The 19,780-nt window shown below is 30.0% G+C and overlaps 1 protein-coding gene across 6 annotated transcripts in view; it reads left to right on the forward strand.

Annotated features, from left to right (window-relative positions):
- The window catches only part of LOC100167178, a 111,034-nt gene that overhangs the window by 59,380 nt on the left and 31,874 nt on the right, over positions 1-19,780 (forward strand). For all 6 annotated transcript variants that reach the window (XM_016802387.2, XM_001943588.5, XM_029491146.1 and 3 more), the window contains one exon: positions 19,263-19,330. In XM_016802387.2, the coding sequence (XP_016657876.1) occupies positions 19,263-19,330 (68 nt within the window). The remainder of the gene's footprint in view (positions 1-19,262; positions 19,331-19,780) is intronic.

Genomic DNA, 19,780 nt, shown 5'->3' on the forward strand with positions numbered 1-19,780 from the left:
TCCTTCGGCACTTGCCGATTCGATAATCGGTGCGACCACTATCGGGTCTGACGGTTGGCTTCATCTTCGCCATCGATTTTTGAATCATTGAATTTAAATATAATAAGGCAATATTAAAGGCACATATTATAATAAAAAAACATTTTTTATGCTATTAGAGTTGGGCGTGTGTTTATAGCCAGTCTTGACATCTTATTGATATATTGAAATGATTATATTATAGTTATTACAGCCAGCAATGTGTCTCAAGTCTGCGTTCAGAAAAAATAGCATATTGGTATTAAACTGTCTGTGAGCTGACGTGTAATTTACTATTTTCGATCGAACAGGCTAAAATAAATTTATTTTTTTTTTAAATTTTAAGTTTTAATTATAATAAACAAAAATATCTCATTGATTATTCAGACTCGTTTATGCATAATATTTCGCTGTGCTCTCCTGGTCATACGGTAATCACTGATATGGTATTGGTGGACTTAACATTAAATATTTAAACATGTTAATAGTGCCATAATGGTTCTAAGGTAGGTATAATGGTTCTATGTATATGAAAATTTATTCGGTTAAACTAACCGAAATTACAGTCATATATTCTATTAAAATAGGTCCCGATTTAAGGATTTAAGAGTTTTAATAGTAAACAATTAGATAAAATATATACAAAGCCATTTAGTTAACCGATCAGAGTTTTTGATGACTGACCGAAAAAAAATTGTAACATGAATATCGCACCATTGTCCTAGTCTTAATTTAAATAGCTATTATAACCGATAAAACTAAGAGAACTTATAATATAACATTCTAGCTTGTAATTTTTCGTCGTATTTAACAAAACATTGAAATGATAAAACATTATATCACAAAAACTGCTAAACTTTTAGTATGAAATTATTTTATAATAAATAAAATATAATATAATATTTATCTATTTATTTCTAAATTCAAAACGGGCATGATGCCCAATAGTGAAACATACAATTCAACAAAAAATACACATTACTTTATAGAAAAATTAAACTTATAGACTTGACAACCAAAAATAAAATATTAAATAATTACTTAAAACAAATACAAATTAATTAAATTAAATACAAATTATAATAATTTTATTATTTGTTACAAACTGATTAATGTATAGAGTGTCATTGGCCAGACGCATCATTCGGTCAATTGAATAATTCCAACCATAATTAGCGATATGAAAAGGAATAACAAAGGTAAAATATGATCTTGTGAAACGAGCAGGAATCTTAAGTTAATTCGAGAAAAAAGATAAGGGCATAAATATGTCCATATATGTGTTAATATAATGAATAAATAGAAACAATATTGTCCAATTTTGTTTCATTTTGAGTACTTACCCTTTAATTGATGAATTGTTAATCGTAGGTATCTAAATAAGTGTACAATACTATTGTCTATTTGATCAATATTTATTTCTGGCTAACTGAAATTTATAACTGCTTTATAGACATGAACATATTTTCAAAACAAATTACTTAAGTTACGTATGTATACTTTATAGTCAGTAGTGTATGATATACTCGATATTGTAAGACTAATTAGACTTAATCGCATACTTAATTTGTTTTTAAAATATTTATTTAAATATTAGATAGTTAATTCTATTACAAATGTAAGCGATGTTAGACAATATTGGACATCAAAAAAGTCTACATTTCATCTGAAAAATAACAGCCAATATTTGATGATATTGATTAGGTAATTTGAAAAACAAAATAACCAGGTAAGTATACAAAATAATAAATATATTTATTAAATTATAATATAAAATAATGATTTCAAAAAAATCAATTGAACTTTACCTGCCTAATAATTTCAGTACGAATTGTAATCAAAATGACCCAACATGTAAGTAAGTTAGTACCTACAAAAATATTTTAAAACTATTATAATAATAAAGATATATTATTTTGTAGGTTAAAATGTTTAAGAATAGTCTATTAAATATCTACAATGTCTTTTTTTCTATTCCTCGGTTTAGTATCGATCGACTCACACTTTGATGTTGTGTATAACTAATTATAATACAGGAAATATTTATATAAGCGCTTTATATATTGTGGAAGTATTAGAAGTGGTGACATCGATAGGGCCCCGGGGATGAGACTTGAATATGCAAGCCCGACGGGGGGGGGGGGGATCCGTGATCCATGAGTTTTAATCCTGAAAAGAGCTATTTTCTGTGGTCGGATTTGTTCCGAACCGAATCTTTGCTGATCATCCTTGGACTCCGATGCTGGATGGTATCGATGGTCAAGTTTAAGTTGTCTAAACAATTTAGGACAATTCAAACGACTACTATAAAATATAGCTTACATTTTTTGTAAATATTTTGAAAATTACATTGGGCGCATAAAATGATAATTTAAGTAACAGTGTAATATATCAAGTTTCTGCGATCAATTTTTTTTTGAATAATTACATAATAACGAAAATCTATTGAAGATAAATTGTTATTACACATTTGAATATTCTGATAACTCCATAAAAATATATTTGTTTATAAAATGTTGAATTTTCCAATATCTATTAATAGCACAAAAAATCCAAAACAATTTTAAGATTATATCTTGTACTAGCATGAAATAGTACCTAAATATATTATGGATATTTGGTGAAAATGTCAAGTTTATACAGCGTTATAATTTTTTAACTAGAAAAATAATCGATATTTAAAGAAACTAGTTTTGCAAACGAATTCTCGTATTTTTTTTTATAAATAATAAATAAAAAAAACCCACATCACTGCGTAAAACCAATACATCCATCGCTCTGATCTGAATCTAAAAATCGTGAGTGCAATGTAGGTATACATAAAATATTAATCCGAATTTTACACATATTATTACACAGTTCGATTTGTTTGATAGTTTTACCGACGTCAAAGGTGACCGCACTGTAGGTACCCCCATCCATGTTGTTTGGGTGTTATGTGTGTATCATCACACGGAGGCGGACGTATGAAAACCGAAAGTGATCGGTCAAATCACTATGCATAATATATTATTATTCGTACGATATCGCGCGACGAAACACGTTTGCGTAAATGTACCTATATGTCTATGTCGTCGTGGCGTATATTTTATGTGACGAGGGAGAGGCGCTGTCATCGTCGTGTCACGTCCCCGCGGGGTGGCGCACGGTCACGATGATGATGAATGTTTTTGGGCTTCACGCGGGGAGACCGAAAAACGCCTCGGAGTCGAGACGATATTATTATTATTATTATTACAATAAAACGATATATTATCATTATTATTAATTATCATTGCCGTGTGCGTGTCTCTCCTGCCAAGCTCTACTGCGAAATAAAATACGAAATCTACGTTATATCGTCCTTGCGAGTACGCACGAGTTTCGATTTTACCCGCTCTGTCAATCATCATCGCGAGGTGCTATACATTTTGTACGCATTATTATTATTATACCGCGAAGGGGGATAAATTATTATTATTATTTTATCGTGATCAGCCGCGACGGTATTTCTTTATTCTTTTGCCGAGCGGCGCCGTTACGAACACGTCGATACGATGACAACCGTGGGGAATGCCGCCTTAACAAATTAATAATAACAGGTATGAGGAGTTGCCTATAGGCGGCTACGCGCATCGGCGCAAAAAAAAAAAAAAAATAATAATGAAAATGTTGAACATATATAATAACATAAAACATTTAGTAGTGCGCGCTCATCATCCGGTGCAGAAAATTCCTAAAAAGAAATTCCAATCATGTAAAAAGCATTCGAGAGATCGTTCGTGTATATATATATATATATATATATGAGACTCGGCAGTGGCACTGGCGCTAACACATATGTACGTAGGCACTCACAAAACAACAAAGACCACACGTGAATTAACATTACTGTCGGATATTGTTGTTATTAACATAACTCATAAGTTAAACACCTATGTGATAATATTATACTGATACAGTGTCGACAAGTCTGCCGTCGGATATCCGATTATGGTACAATATAATATAATCGTGTGCCTAAGTATATTATAACATTAAAATCGTGTAGGCCCTAAACATGACGGACGGGCCCCAAATACCAAACGCTATAGGCGTCTATGCATAATATTATTATTACAAACGTTATAACATATTAATATATTATATTAAATTTTGATAATTCTTAGTTTTTAAAAATATGTTAATAATCCCCAAGTATAATGATACCTGTGTATAGAGATGTCAGAATACTAACACATATTAAAAAAAAAAAGTTCGACTAGGAAACCGGAGTGACAATTATATTATAGTGAGACGAGTGATTTTGTATGCATCTTGCATTTGTCATAATATTTATTATTTTTATCATGGTTATGAGATTGTCGATTCTGTATTAATTTGCCAGAGGTATCTGTGTAATATATCATAAAAAATATATTCACCACACCACTTCATATTATTCATCTACTATACAGACTGATTTATAAATTATAATGAATTCCAATGTAGATATTGTGGTATATTATTATTATATTTTGAAAAGATATGATCTAAATCCTCCCCCCCCCCCCAAATATGACCTAGTTTTTTTTCTGAACAAAACCTTTCTTTTAATTATTCTCTATTTACGTGTACTTGTATATATTATATAATAGGTGAACTATTTAACGCGGTAGGTCATTACACTCATTTTACCAGTGAATTGTTGTGATTTTTAAAAACATAACATTCATTGAAAATATTTCTGTTTTAGAATATGATTAAGAAAAATGATAAAACCTCACTATATGCCAAAAAAAAACGTCATTATAATATGTAATGTTTATAAGTGCGGCACAAACAATGAAAAACATTTTTTTCCTCACAGAAGTGAGTGTATAATGTTATACCTACCTCAAACTTGGATAACACTATAGACAAATGCGTTCTTGGTTGTAGCGCAATGGGAATATTTTTAATCACCGAGCACGTATAATATATTTTGCATGCATACCTATTATTATTTAATATCAATGTCTGCTGTCGTGGAAAGTTAATTAAACAGCGACGCACGCACACTCATCCACCACACTTAATATATCAAACCACATAATATAATACTTAGATCGTCGTTGTTAAATGAATTGGTATAGTTTTTTTTTTTTTTAACGAAAAAATTGATGCGAAGGAGTCGAACGTTTATCCCCCGTCAGCCGATTCAAAGATATTTCACCGAAATTTCTCATTTCCCTTAAATAACATGACGAGTCGTAGATCCGGATTTCACTAACGGTTCGGATGTCCGGATTGTTGAAGCCCACGAGGTGGTAGGGCACGATTTCCGGAAATCCGTCAAAATCTAATCCCCCCTCACGTAACCGTTTTTAAATCACCTTATTGATCGTATATCAATTTATTCTTTCCAGTGAGCACTTGGATTTTAATTGTGTTTTTTCCTAAATCCTGGTGCCGGTTGACAGCTAAAGGACACCATCACGAATTGACCATTTAAAATAAAATAAAAATACTGTTGAGAAACAAAATAATACACTTAGCATAATGTACTCTTACAAACATTCGAACTTGTCATATTATATTCCTCAACACGCAACTATATTGCTTATTTCTTAAGTTACCTGTAATCGTATGTTGGTGTATTTTAACAAACTAAATACTTCTAAGCCACCCGAAAAATGGTCCCACGATGAGTGATGTAAGTGTGTCAGGTTATCCACACCACTGATTAATCGTAATATTCTATTGTTGAAACTTGAAACATAATATTGTATTAAAAAAAATATTATAATGAAATATCGAAAGAATGTACAAAAGACGGTGGTGTAGCAAAATTGCCTATCCAAGACGCCGTGTAATCATTATAATAGTTGTTATCATAATAATATATTTTTTTAAATACGTAATAATAACTTACGTCTTATCAGACACTGAAAAAAAAAATTTGAATAGTGGTGATACAATACCGCCACGGTATTTATGTGTTTAAAGATAACGAACTCGAAAGAATAGGTTGAATTTACACATAAGTCAGTGGTTTTCGCATAATTAACCGTTTTGATTTTTATCAAGTATAATAAAATTAATATTATGCGTATGATTTGAGAGTCACTTCATTCTTTTATGTCGGTCTATTTAATTAATGTCTGTTTCTTTATTTGATTAATTTCCTCAGAAATATAGATTGCAATTATTCAAAATCACCCTTTATTATTATAAACATCAGTTAAACAATTATAAAAGTGTCAAGTATACATTATATTCATTAAAAGATAATTTTAACATTTAATAAGTATTATAGGTACGAGGATATTATTTGATGCCTATTAAATTTGTGCAGGGTAACGGAAAATGTCTTAACATATTATCATGTTCGAAATTGATTTGGTATTTAAATTCAGTATTAATTAAAATTGCGTGTTTTTTATATTCCTAGAAACTTTTGTGGTTATGCGAGAACTTCTTCCTCCGAGGTTTATCTATGTTATATAAAATAATTAATGCCTGGTTATAATTATTTTATTTATAATAATAACATAATCATAATACACTATAGTGTTATTTATATAAAATTATAGATATAATACCTTAGGTAAAAGTATGAAACTGTTATAGAAAATCTCAAAATATAATGCATTATTTATAAATACAACAATTAAATTAATTTTTAGTATGCATACATATTTCATGAATACAACTAAATTGTATTTTTAAAAGTGAAAAGTGCATTAAATGAGCAAATTAATGTATGAATAGCTATTGATATAATCATTGTTCCAACTATGTGGTGTAAATGTAGTAACTACCAAAAAAACAACAAACAAGATTTTGGAGACGAATGTGACATAGTTGAATAGAATGTATCTATTAATTTATTCTGGATGAAAACAATCGAGAAACATCACTGGTATAATAGTGGTATCAGAACACATAAAAATAAATTAACAATAAAACATTCCTAAAGAAAATGCATTTATTTGATAAAAAATAATATGAGAAAAAAATCCGCGAGGTTTCGAGCGTACCTCGGTATTTACTAAGTCACAGTAACGGATGTGTTAATTTAAATTTAATGATAAACTATTGTGTATGAAATTGATTTAGAGCAAAAACGGCGTGTCTTTTTCTGAGAATATTTTATAACATTATATTGATATATTACTATTAGATAACTGATAAGTATAACTATTTTCGGTCAAAAATAATATTGCATAATATAAATTATAAATAAATAATTACATAGTTTATTTGTATTATAATATAATATATTATTGTCATTAACTTGAAGGTCAATACCGAAAGAATGTTTTTGAAAACATCGTTGCGCAGAAAACTATAAAACACCCTCGAGTTGAATTTTGAAGTTTTTTTTGCTCTGAGAGTGATGACCGACAAAAAAGCACATCATCGTAGAACTAATACATTTATAGCTTTGTTTTGAATCTAAAAGTATAACTGAAAAGATCGCCATATGGCAACTAGATTTTGTAAACCAACTGGGATAAATTCACATTGAAATCGATTACACTTCAAATCAAAAAACTTTCGACTTATTTACATGAAATCTATATAACTAATCTTAAAATTCATTCCCATAGATTACAATTATTATAACACATAGCTTAATAAAACATCGTTTTATCAGTATTTACATTTTAATCTGTTAAATTTATTATTATAATTGTTCGATTTTGCTATGATTGTTACAGTATTTTGTTATTTTATTGTTCATACTAAAAAGTACATAATCGTTAAACTTTTGCGCCCAACATTATAAAAGCTTATTACTAAATCCATTACAAACGTTTTTGTGCTCTATGGATCATCGCTTTCAAGTTTATCTGTATACACAGCTGAATCAATGATTTACCACATCTCCGTTGACCTACTTGCCTTCCTTTAAATATTTAAACTATAACTTCAATATTAATGTGCACTGAAAATGCTGTTGATAGCACACAAATTGCTACCTATCAAAGTGAATACACCACATCTGTTTAAATTTAAAAAGAAAAGAAAAAACGCTATATGTGCAGGTACGTAGTAAAATTGCGGTACAAATTGTTTACGAAGTAGGTGGCCCTTGTGAATAATTGAAAATCGAACTTAGATTATACGGGATAGTATAAGACTATATGTCATGTTATATTGTAGATAGATAATAATATTTCAAATTTATTAAATTCATAACGCTTTTGAAAAAAAATCACGGAGACGAAAATGACGAGAGTTAAAGTCGGTTGTTAACACGCGGTTTAGAATTTTAGATAGTTTTCCGTGTGCCAAATAACGATCAGAATCATTAAATTATCATTTATCATTGAAGTTTAATGTTGAAAACATATTTTTAAATTAGAATATAAATGTGACTGGCGTCAAGGTGAGCTAGGCGCCAGTTGTCTGTATCTCATTCCACGTACCTACACTTTATATACGTATATTATTTATTTTTTTTATAAGAAACCAAACATTTATTTAACTAAATTACAATATACAATATTATTATGCTCGTATGTATATATATATATATATGGAATGCGTATTATTTCACCGTGTTCAGGTCACGTAATAACAAAAATTGTTGTACAGCACTTAAATAATCGATATTAGACCTTTCCGAACATAAAAACATAACTGGACTTGCTTAGTTTCTACCTTAAATTTGAATTATTAAAAAAGGGATTTATTCTACCAGGTATTAAATGATTTTTATATAATATATATATAAATATATTTGTGCATGTCTTTACCACGGTGCTATTATTTTATGGGGAATTACATTATTGTATTACAGTAGAAATGGTAACCACCGTAAATATTTTAACTTTTAAAATTTTAAACATTATTTTCTACTTCAATAACCGATGTCCACGAAGTTTGCATATTGTTGCCATCATTAGATTATTATTATTATTATTATTATTTTACAGAAACCGTTATAGTATTGTTCTGTTAACCATTACTTGTAGCTTATAAAAGGTTAGAGGTTTATTGTTGACCTATTAATTAGGATTACTTTAGAATACAGGTCGTGTGTTTCTTTAAAGTACCTAAGCGTACAATACGGCGGTTAGAATGCCTGAAGCATTTACTATGGAACATTGTGTTGTGTAGTTTGGTAATGAATTAACGTGGAAATTTATGGCTGAAGCTGACTGCGGTAAATATATAAAATTAAAGGTCGCATTGTAAAATTATGCATACCTAACCTGCGGGATCTCCTGTGAATTTCGCCAGTTTTGGTTACAATATATACCGGATATATATTCACACTAGGAATTGATCGGTCTATGCATTTTTAGATTCTGAGCGTAAATTTTTTTTTTTCTTCGCGGTAAAAAGAGTTCGGAAACAGTCGGAAGAGTGACATGACATATTAATCATTGAAAACGTGGGGCGAAAGTAATACCTTTTTATTTTCGGACGAACTAAACTCTGCGCAGAATCGAGATTTTCCGAACGAACTGTTTTAACGCATATTGCTTTCAAATGGAAACACGCCCGACCAGGTCGCGGCCTGCACCGGGCTTTTTTTTTTATCTCCGCGGGTTCTAAAATGAAAACCTTTAACTGATTAATTAATTAATTATTTAACGTAGGTACTATATATATATCTGTAATTATTATTAACACAGGACTTGTTGTTCGAATGACAAAATACTGTAGTGGAGCAATTAATAAATCTGCAGCAGTGTAGATTACAAGTGCTTTTCCTTTCTTAAAAACCTCACTATCTCTACAATTATAAAGCTGAAAACTTTTTCTCGTAGTACCTACGTAAATAAATGTAATGCCCTTTGATCATTATAATATTATTATATAATAGAGTAGACGGGACACTACAGATTTTCAAATCCGTTAAACATTATCTTCGTTAGTGAAATACAATCCAATATTTACGTTAATAACGTAGTGCTGGCGAATAACGATAGCTGCAAGTACGCATTACTTGGCTTTATCTGCTCCGTTGTTTTTACATTAGATTTATATTTTATTTCGTGAAATTAATACGACTTCTACGTAGGTATTAAAAAAAAAAAGACGACTTAGCCGTCGAGTCGAGCTCAGAAACTGTGTCCCATAATTATTATCGGTGAACGTTTTCGTAACAAAAAAAAAAAAAAAACATCCACCTGGACGTTAAAGGAGAAAAATACCATTGGTCCCGCACGCAAACTCGACACAAAAATGTTGTGAATGGAAAATTCCTCGGGCTTTTTGAATTCAATCGCAAATTATTTGTAGTATTGGAAACCATTTATCAATTCATCAAATAGAAGAAAAAAAAGAATGAGAAAAATGTTTTCGGTCCCGAATGGAGTAAATGCGAACGGGCCATTTAATTCCATTTAACTGTATACGTTTTTTTTTTTTTATAATGTACGGGGGCACAGGATAATAATTCATCAAGTATGTAGTCGAATTTTTCACGTATACTGCAGAATGTATCATCAATAGACGGTCAGATCTTTTTGTAACATTTTTCATACGATAAGATAGTATATATCATATTATTTCTGTCAGGATCTATTACGGATAAAATATTTTTTCCAATTCTGCCAGTCGATATATTATTGTATCGTATATAAAAAAAAAAAATTCCGTAGAGAATTTGAGAAATTAATTGTTTGACCGAGTGTATACTAACTCGGGTTAATTAATTTTAAATCACTATAATTGATTTTTGACGATATCAGCGAAACGTGTTTTTTTGGGTTCCGCCAATCACTATCGCATCACAGACGTATAGTAAAACACCCTAGTCACGTGCAGCGATTGTTCGAATTCGTCTACATAAATTTCCCTTTATACGAAACAGTATTTTAAATGTAATTATCTTGCATGAAAAAGGAGAAATAACAGCTTGTAGTAGTAGTATAAAGTATTGTTCTGTGTTTATATAGACGTTTCCTTTTTTTTTTTTTTTTTTTAATCTTTTTTTCCACTTCAGAATGTATTTTGAGTGAAGGTACCTGTATAGCTGGCACCAAAGTAAAATTCATCCGGACGAGTTACAGAGAGAGATAATGCGTATTTAATGATATTACAGTTGGTTAGTCATATAATATAATAAATTGTGATTCTTGCCATACACAACACTAAATATTACTATGGTAAAGGTAAAAACCGGTGTATAAATATTTAAAATTACAAAACTATATTATTATGACTTCGTCGTTATTATACTGCAGTTACAGTGTACAATATTATAACGACACATGTGTAATATCCTCCAATTAAAACTTTGTATTACGAGTATGGTGTATTTGTATGCTCGTATATAACTGAGCTTCTACCGCGGTTACATAATAAGACGCAACGACCATTTTTCTTTTGTTTTCCGTTGGTTTATTTAATATAGTAATATTAAATTTTTTGTGCGGGCTGCTTTTTTATATTTGTTTCTCTTCCCATTAAAAATCGCTTTTCAACTGTTTGAAATAATTATCGTGATTAGGAATATAATATAATATTATGCTTATTGTGTTTATAAAATGCTATGTTTTAAACTGTTTGTACAAACGTATTATGCAGTTGGGGATTTTATATTATCACACATTTTTCAGAAAATTGTATAACATTTAAAACTCATTAAACACTAACCAGTAAGTAAACACTTGACAGAAAATTGACAGAAAATCCTTTTTATAATATCGTATAAAGCCACGATTATATCATTACAATAAATCACATATTATAATAGTATATACGTAACTGAAAAGTAAATAGTAATATATTATTTTGAATAATATTTGGCAAAAAAAAAACTTAGTTTCATACAAATAATAAAACTGTCGTACGAGTGTCAGTCAAAAAATACGACACAGATTTCAATAAACTTATTTTTATTTGATTCGAGATACAAAAATCTATTACCGAATTGTTTTCATTTTTCAATAAGTGACACCAACTTTTCAATTCGTTGTTTGACGAACTCCGGTTCGGCCTTACCACGCCGTACTTGAGCAGCTGCGTTGACTTGTTATGCTGACTTATTATTCACTGAAGGGAAAATAAAATGGCCAAGTGCCAGTCAATCAAGTCGAAGAGAGTTATTGCGATGACATTAGCAAAATTACATGACGTTATGATTTTATGCGAAAAAAACCGATTGTATCTTACAACCATCTTGGACTTCAATCTTTCATCACTGTTCTCAGTTTCATCGGACCACATGAATAACATTTTTACCTGAAAATAATTGATGGTAAAATATCCTAACGGACCTTTTACCTGGCCAAAAAAATTTTGTAATCTCCCACACACACCTTTTTACATGGTTACTCAGATTTTTGGAATGTACAAAAAGCTCGGCCTTTTATGCGAAAAACCACTCTAATTACATATTTACTATGAAGAAATTCTAAAAAAGTTAAACATTTCAAACATTTTAAGTAACTTTTGCTTAAAATATTACATAATGATTTGAATGGCCGATTTTACAGATAATTTTTTTTTTTTGTCATATTTGTTTTATTTGTTCAATCTGTATGAAAAATAATTACAATAAGCACAATGGAGGGATAATACAATTATAGGTCATTGGTCATGGTTGGCTTGATGAAGAAGCTATTCACTAATAGCACTTCATGAACCGAATGGTGGACTAGTCGCACAGATAATTTAAAAATTAATAACTGCAGAGACTTGTCATTTTCACTAAATATATATATATTAATAAATTCTGGACATCTTATAACTACAAAATATTTTTGGTTTTTTAGCTTATATTATAGCTCTTATAGTCATTTGAAGTTTTAAAATTCTTCGGTTTGAGTTTATAGCTTTAAAATGTAGAACTAGTTTCCTCACTAATTGTTATTACAGAAATATAAATATATCAAAAATACGTAGTTATAATTTTATTTTTTTATTTATACAGAATGTTAATTGATAGGAATGTTAGTAGCCCCGCTTTAAAATTTAGTATGATTTGTATGAATATTTATTTAAATATTATCTACGACCAATGGCCTTTTTAACCATGGTTAACACTACTCGTCGATATTTTATAATATGGTAGGCACTCTATTTTATATTTTATTTTATAATTTTGTTCAAAATGGTAGTCGCCAATAATTATACTAAAGTTAATTTCAACTAGATACTAAATAAGCTGCCAAATCAAACCATGTCTTATCTGAGGAAAGTTAAAATATGTCATAATTTAATTAAAATTAGCCAAAAGATATTATTAAGTTCCTAAATAATGATACAAATAAAAATATTGATAATACTCCGACGAAGTTACTTTTAAGTGTCAATACTACTTAGTATTTAGTATTTATTTATTTCAACTTATAATATATGTACTATATACATGTTATAATATAATATTTACATATTTCTTTATTAAGGTGATACCTACTTCCTATAAGCAAAGCTTGTGGTGGGAGTCTTTTGCATACTTATTTATATTATTACACAGTTAATGAGTATAGCTTTAATTTAATTTTCATACATAAAAAATAATAATAACTTATTGATAATATCTATGACAAAACAAATCAAAATAAATATACAATAATAATGATAAGTCATCACTAGTCAAACAATAGCATGTACATATTTTTAATTGCTAATTTAAATTTATTTACATTTTATATTTGCTTAATTTCCGCAGGTAGTTGGTTAAACAATTTAATACCTTTATTTATATAGTAGTTTGACATTAATGTGGTATTTAGTTTAATTAGTCTTAAATTGCCATTGTTCTCTCCTCTAGTTTTATATATATTATGGTATTCATAGTCACTTTTATTCGTGAAAACTTTAATGATTGATCATTTTTCATACAATTCTTCAAATCTCCAACTGTAGTATTCATCTATAATTTTAAAATTCTATCAATTCATAGTGCAGGTGTAAAATGTGGTCAAATAACTTAATTTAGTTTTGATTGTGTACGTAAAAATGATATTAAAATATGTATTGACAGTATACAATATCAACGAGTTTGCATTAGCTACTGTATATATCTACTGAAAACGTTAAAATCTGTAAAGTTTTATGCTATATTATTACAATATCACATTTGCAATAATATACCATTAATATGATAATAACACATTGTGATCTAATTTAACTAAATGGGTTAAACATATACGAAATGTATAATAATAGAATAGTAATGTCCGCGGTGGCTGCACGTAATATATGGTATACAGGTAACTGCTATGGGTACCACTCCTACCAGTTGCGTCATAAAGATATAAATTACGATAAATGATATATACTTCAGAATTATAATATGGTAAATGTGTGTGTGGCTGTTGTATAATAGTATCGCGTTTATCCACCGTAGTGGGTCATTCGGATGACCGTCCGGTTGTGTACCTGCAGTTTACTAATTTGAAGAGGATTTCCTTTATTCGGGATAATTTCGGAGACCCTTTTCAGAGGCCAATTACCGTATTTCTGACTAAATATACGAACCATATTCTGTGGCGCAAAATTAGTATAGATTATAGTGTTCAACTGATTGCAGACGCACGTGTATAGTCCGTTACGCTAAGATACACAATGACATTAATGTTGGAGTTGGTGTTCAAATTCAGAAACTATAATATTATATTACCAAAGATAATAATTATCATAACATGTTATGCTGCAGCTGAAAAAAATGTATGATAATTATATGTTTAAAGTTACGTGTAGGACGTAGGTACATAGTTAAGAGGACGCTGCACCCGAATGTGTTGTCTCCGTTTTGCAATTTATGTTAAACATAGCAAAAACAGTTTTGGCGCGTGTAAGAACCGAGAAGGCTTCGCGCAGTCATAATTAAGAAACGACATTTTCACCACATAAAAAAAGAGAGCTTTGGCTGTGCAATATCGATTTTATTTTTTCGATATCGAAACTTCAAAAAAAAAAGTTGTCAAAGTTTAAAAAATATAAACAATAATGGATTATGAAACCATGAGAATGTTTTTCGTATATAAGTTATATCGATAGAAATCATAAAATAAATAAAAGGATATACTACGAAACAATATAATTTTTTTTCAAGCAGAATGCAGATGCCATAAAATTGTGTTATAATTAAATAAAGAAATTATGCTTACATATACATATCATGTATTTTCGGTACGTGAACACTACACCATACCTAAGACGACCTTCTCCTAGAATACGTTTACTAGTCGAGCACTGAGGTCCAAAATATTGGTGTGTTAAGTGTAATGTGCATATACCATCACCATACCTATCAATAGTGTATCGATATGATAATATATACTTATATCTCTCGGTCAACGTAATATCGACAGATTATTTCCGTGTGTTAGTCGTGATGTCCTCGTTTTCGGTTGTTTAGTTATTATTGTAATGTTCTAAAATAAAGTGCTGTATGATTACACATTTATAACACTACAAAAACTTTTGTCGAGACAAAAGAAATCAATAACATTTAATAGTCGAATTTGTAGTAATAGAACGTCTTTCTGACAGTAAAACGATCGATACAACATTAAAAATATCAAACATATAGGGTGACTCACCAAGCATGCTCCCCCCTTTTGTCTTCAATAATAGTTATAGTTTTACAAAACCTGATTTTTAAATTTAGATCATATTTTCAAATTCTTGAGATTTTTGGTACTTCTTCTTCTTAAGGAGTGTCTTGTCTGACTTATAATTTCAAATGAGAAACACTCTCTCCATTATTTTTCTACAATAAACTACAAAGCATTTTAATGGATATTTTTTCTAAAACTCAACATTTGTAAGAGTATAGTATTTGAGCTACTTAAGTTTGTGTACTATTGATAATAGCTGCATGGTAATTGGTTGGGAACATTGGGAGCTATGACGATTTGAAAATTGTACTAATTAATATTAATCAATCAACATTTATAATTGATAAAATGGTTCAATTATACAATGACGATAATGTTTTACAAAAATAGGTTAAGTAAATCTCACTGATTGGCAGTTACAAATAATAATATTATCTATTGAGAATGCTTCAGCTGGTACTGAGGCACCTACGCTGTGAAAGGGATTTTAACTTTTAAGTAGTTCACTTCTAGTGATTTCCTAGTACATACAACTTTGGCCATGTTCCAATTTAATTGTTTTGTTTTGGTGATGTATATAATTCAAAATATACAACTCGAACAATTAAAAACTGAACGTCTAGAATTCTAGATATTTATGTCTGTTGTACGCTAATATTTCGTATGATTTTCTGCTCTTTATATCATTATAATAATATAATCTAATTCATATTTAAAAAAAAAAATAGAAGAATATAGTACAATACCTATCTGAACAGAATATTATGTTATGTGTTGCGATTATAATGAAATGCGCACAAAAATACGTAAAATAATAAACTTACAATTGTCGAGAGAGAGAGTGATTACCATCTAACAAATGTTTAACATTGTATTATATTATAATAGATTGTCTAAGTGGGTACTCCCATAGTCGCAATTGTGAGGATGCTAAAGATCATTCAAATAATTTGAAAAATTATTGTTTAAGGTTATCAGCTGAACCAAAAAGTGAAACGTTTATAAGTTCGGCAGTTTCCTTTTAAACATAAAATATTTAAATTCTATCTAATACACTTATTTTGAATTAAATTATGAAACATACGTTTAGTGAGTTAAACTCAACACTAAAAAGTTATAATAAAATTGTATTAAGAATGTGACGTGCCTGATTATGCGCAATAAGTAAATAAATAATTACGAAAGACCAAATTACTGTATCAAACACGAAGTTTTAATAGGTAATGACCATAGAATTATACTCACGATATATTTTTATATTTTGATAATACTATAATTAGGTGCAGTTCACAATGATCAAATATAATGATAATATAATCTTTTAATAAACAAAAGTTTTTGTTTTTTCAATGCTTGACAATGATTGTTACTAATTGTATAATAAAAATGCGGTTACTTGGTTAAAAATGCGAATTAGATGGTATAATATATATATATATATTATATATATATAATATCCTATATATATATATATATATAGGATATTATCATTCAATGAATGGGCGGACGAGCAAGTGGAAAATATGGAAACTATATATTATATTATGTTTGTCCTTTGTTTTGAAACATGGTTTGCCACACCACTAATCCCGGGTTAATAATTGTATTTATAATTTTTCAGTTAATCCTATTATTCTTTCATACAATGTATACTGTACATAATAATACATTTTAGTGGAATAATTGACCTATTCACTTTTTTCTTTCGAACAGTTGGTAAACAATTCGTTTTTTACATCCACAGGGTAAAAACTGTTTCTGTATTGGGTACGCTTAATACGATAAACCTAATATTTTTACAAATATAATATGGTATTTTTTTAATGTTTCTGACGGATTATAGTATATAATACCTACCTCACGTAGTCAGGCGAGAAATGGGAAAATAATTTTTTTGTGTAATAGTGTTATATTATTCCAGTTCAGAATATGTTTTAATAATGCGTGTCAGAATCCAATTGACATTAAAAATAATAATATGAAAACCTTAGAAAATAGTGTTTTTCATCAAAAAAAGTTTCTTATTCGCTGAATATGACGGAATTTTTTTTGAACTTTCGAAGAAAATGTTTTTTTTAAGACGTAATCAAAAAACGAACTCGTGATTTTAAACTCGGATTATTTGACACATACACACTCGTTTGGTGTAGATATTACACTGAGCAAAAAAAATTAATAATCTCTCGAAAACCCGTGAAGTTTAGTTTACTTACCTCTTATTACATATGTACCAAATAGACGTTCCAGCGAGCGGCGACATCGATCGATTGTGCGCGTATGCATATAAAAATAATACAAAAATCAACCAAAATAGATGAAATTGGAGCGGCTTACGATTTGTTATTATTCCGGTAGTAGCTGTTCCGAGTTGAGACTAACATTAAATAATAATGCCAAAAGTACCTACTGCACAATTACCTCGAGACGTCGTGGAAACTACTAAATCTTGGCCTTTGCTACACGGCAGTCTATGCGCTTTTGTACAAAACCATGTCAAATCAAACAGACGTTCCAGCGAGCGGCGACATCGATCGATTGTGGAAACGCGCGTATGCATAATATTATAAAAGTTCAAAAATTTACCAAACTAGATGAAATTTGAGTGGCTCATGATTTGTTGTTATTCTGGTGGTAGCTGTTCCGAGCCGAGACTTAAACATTAAATAATAATGCCGAAAGCGCTGCGCAATTACGTCGTGAAAACTACTAAATCTACTAAATCTTGGCCACTGCTACGACGGCAGTCTATGATGCATTCTTGCACAAAACAATGTTAAATCAAATGACGGCGCGTAGGATCGTAAATACTTATAGCTCAGCCCTAAGCCAGTTTATATGTGTTCATACGTGGGCACGATTAAAGTGCTAAGCAGTGTGGCGGACGAAAATAAAAACCTAATAAGTATCGCAATAGTCCAATAAAAATACGTCGAACACTATGTGTACCTATGTTCTTCAGCTTATACTATGTATTGTATGTGGGTACCTATAAATTAATTGTATTAACACAAAAGGGTTAGTTTTTATTTATTCGCTGTACTCATTATGGATAATAACGATTTGATCACGACAGTATAACAAACAACAAGCTAGGTACATTTTTTTCCGCAACAAAAAGTAACATGACCGCATAAGTGGAAATTCCAATTGCCATCAGTGGCGCACACTGCAGAAACATCAATGGTAGCGAGCTGATGCAGTAAAATATAAATAAATGTGTTTCATTTTCCCGTTTTTATTTGGTGAAAAATAAACCAATCGGCGGGGGAAAGAGTAGAGCCCCCAGACACCATTCCTCTGTGTGTACGCCACTGTTGGCTATACAATGTAATAATATTATATAACATGTGATGGATTAAAAAAACGATATTATAGATTTGCTCAACCGTGGTTTGTGTTTTTTCGTGTACCCTATGGTAATGGCATTTTCAATTAAATCTTTTCATGCTCGTGAAGATAGAACGTTTAGTTTTCGGTCCCGTCGGATTCCACCTTAAACAAACATCTCGTCTGTAGCGTAAGTATACCTACAGCGCGTAATCAAATAATAATGTTCATACAATTTGCAGTAGGTAGAAGTCGTATTAGTCCAACTAGCATACAGTACCCATTGCGAATTCTCTCGGGAAATTCGATTAGATCGGTTGGTTTTACGAAATCACTTTTTGGTGTGCAGTCGTACTATTGTCGTTTATACTATAGCTATTTAATTTCATGTTGTACGATAGTAATAATATATAATAATGGCGGCGACCGGCTTTGTTTCAGGTTAGAATATAGTACGTTAGGAGCACCGGATACCAACCAGTTCAAAAAGAGAATACAAATACTAAAAGGTAAAATAATCGTACAACAATACGCTTACGGTGGTCTAATACACTAATGTATATTATTATGGTCTTACATAATATACCACGCGACAGTACCGTCGCCGATCGCAGGTATAATTTCTGGCTACATAACAGAATAATATGTAAATTGGTTACGAACACAACGGGGACGTTTATATTGATCTAAAATTAACCTAAAACAGAATCTACCCGATTCAAAGTCCCGGGGCTGCTTTTGGTCTCTCCGACGGAAAATTACTATAATATACTTAAGTCCTGATTTGTAATATTGAAATCGATCATTATTTATTGCGCGGATTTTTTTTCGAGAAAATGTTATTTCATCACAAACTTACGAGAACTAATATTTTGCATCCATCGCTAATTCGTTTGACCTTTGGCACGACGCGTAATTTAGCACTAATATCAATATAGTATTATAATATCGAGAAACGA

Source organism: Acyrthosiphon pisum, chromosome A3, assembly GCF_005508785.2.
Source record: "Acyrthosiphon pisum isolate AL4f chromosome A3, pea_aphid_22Mar2018_4r6ur, whole genome shotgun sequence".
Classification (NCBI taxonomy): domain Eukaryota; kingdom Metazoa; phylum Arthropoda; class Insecta; order Hemiptera; family Aphididae; genus Acyrthosiphon; species Acyrthosiphon pisum.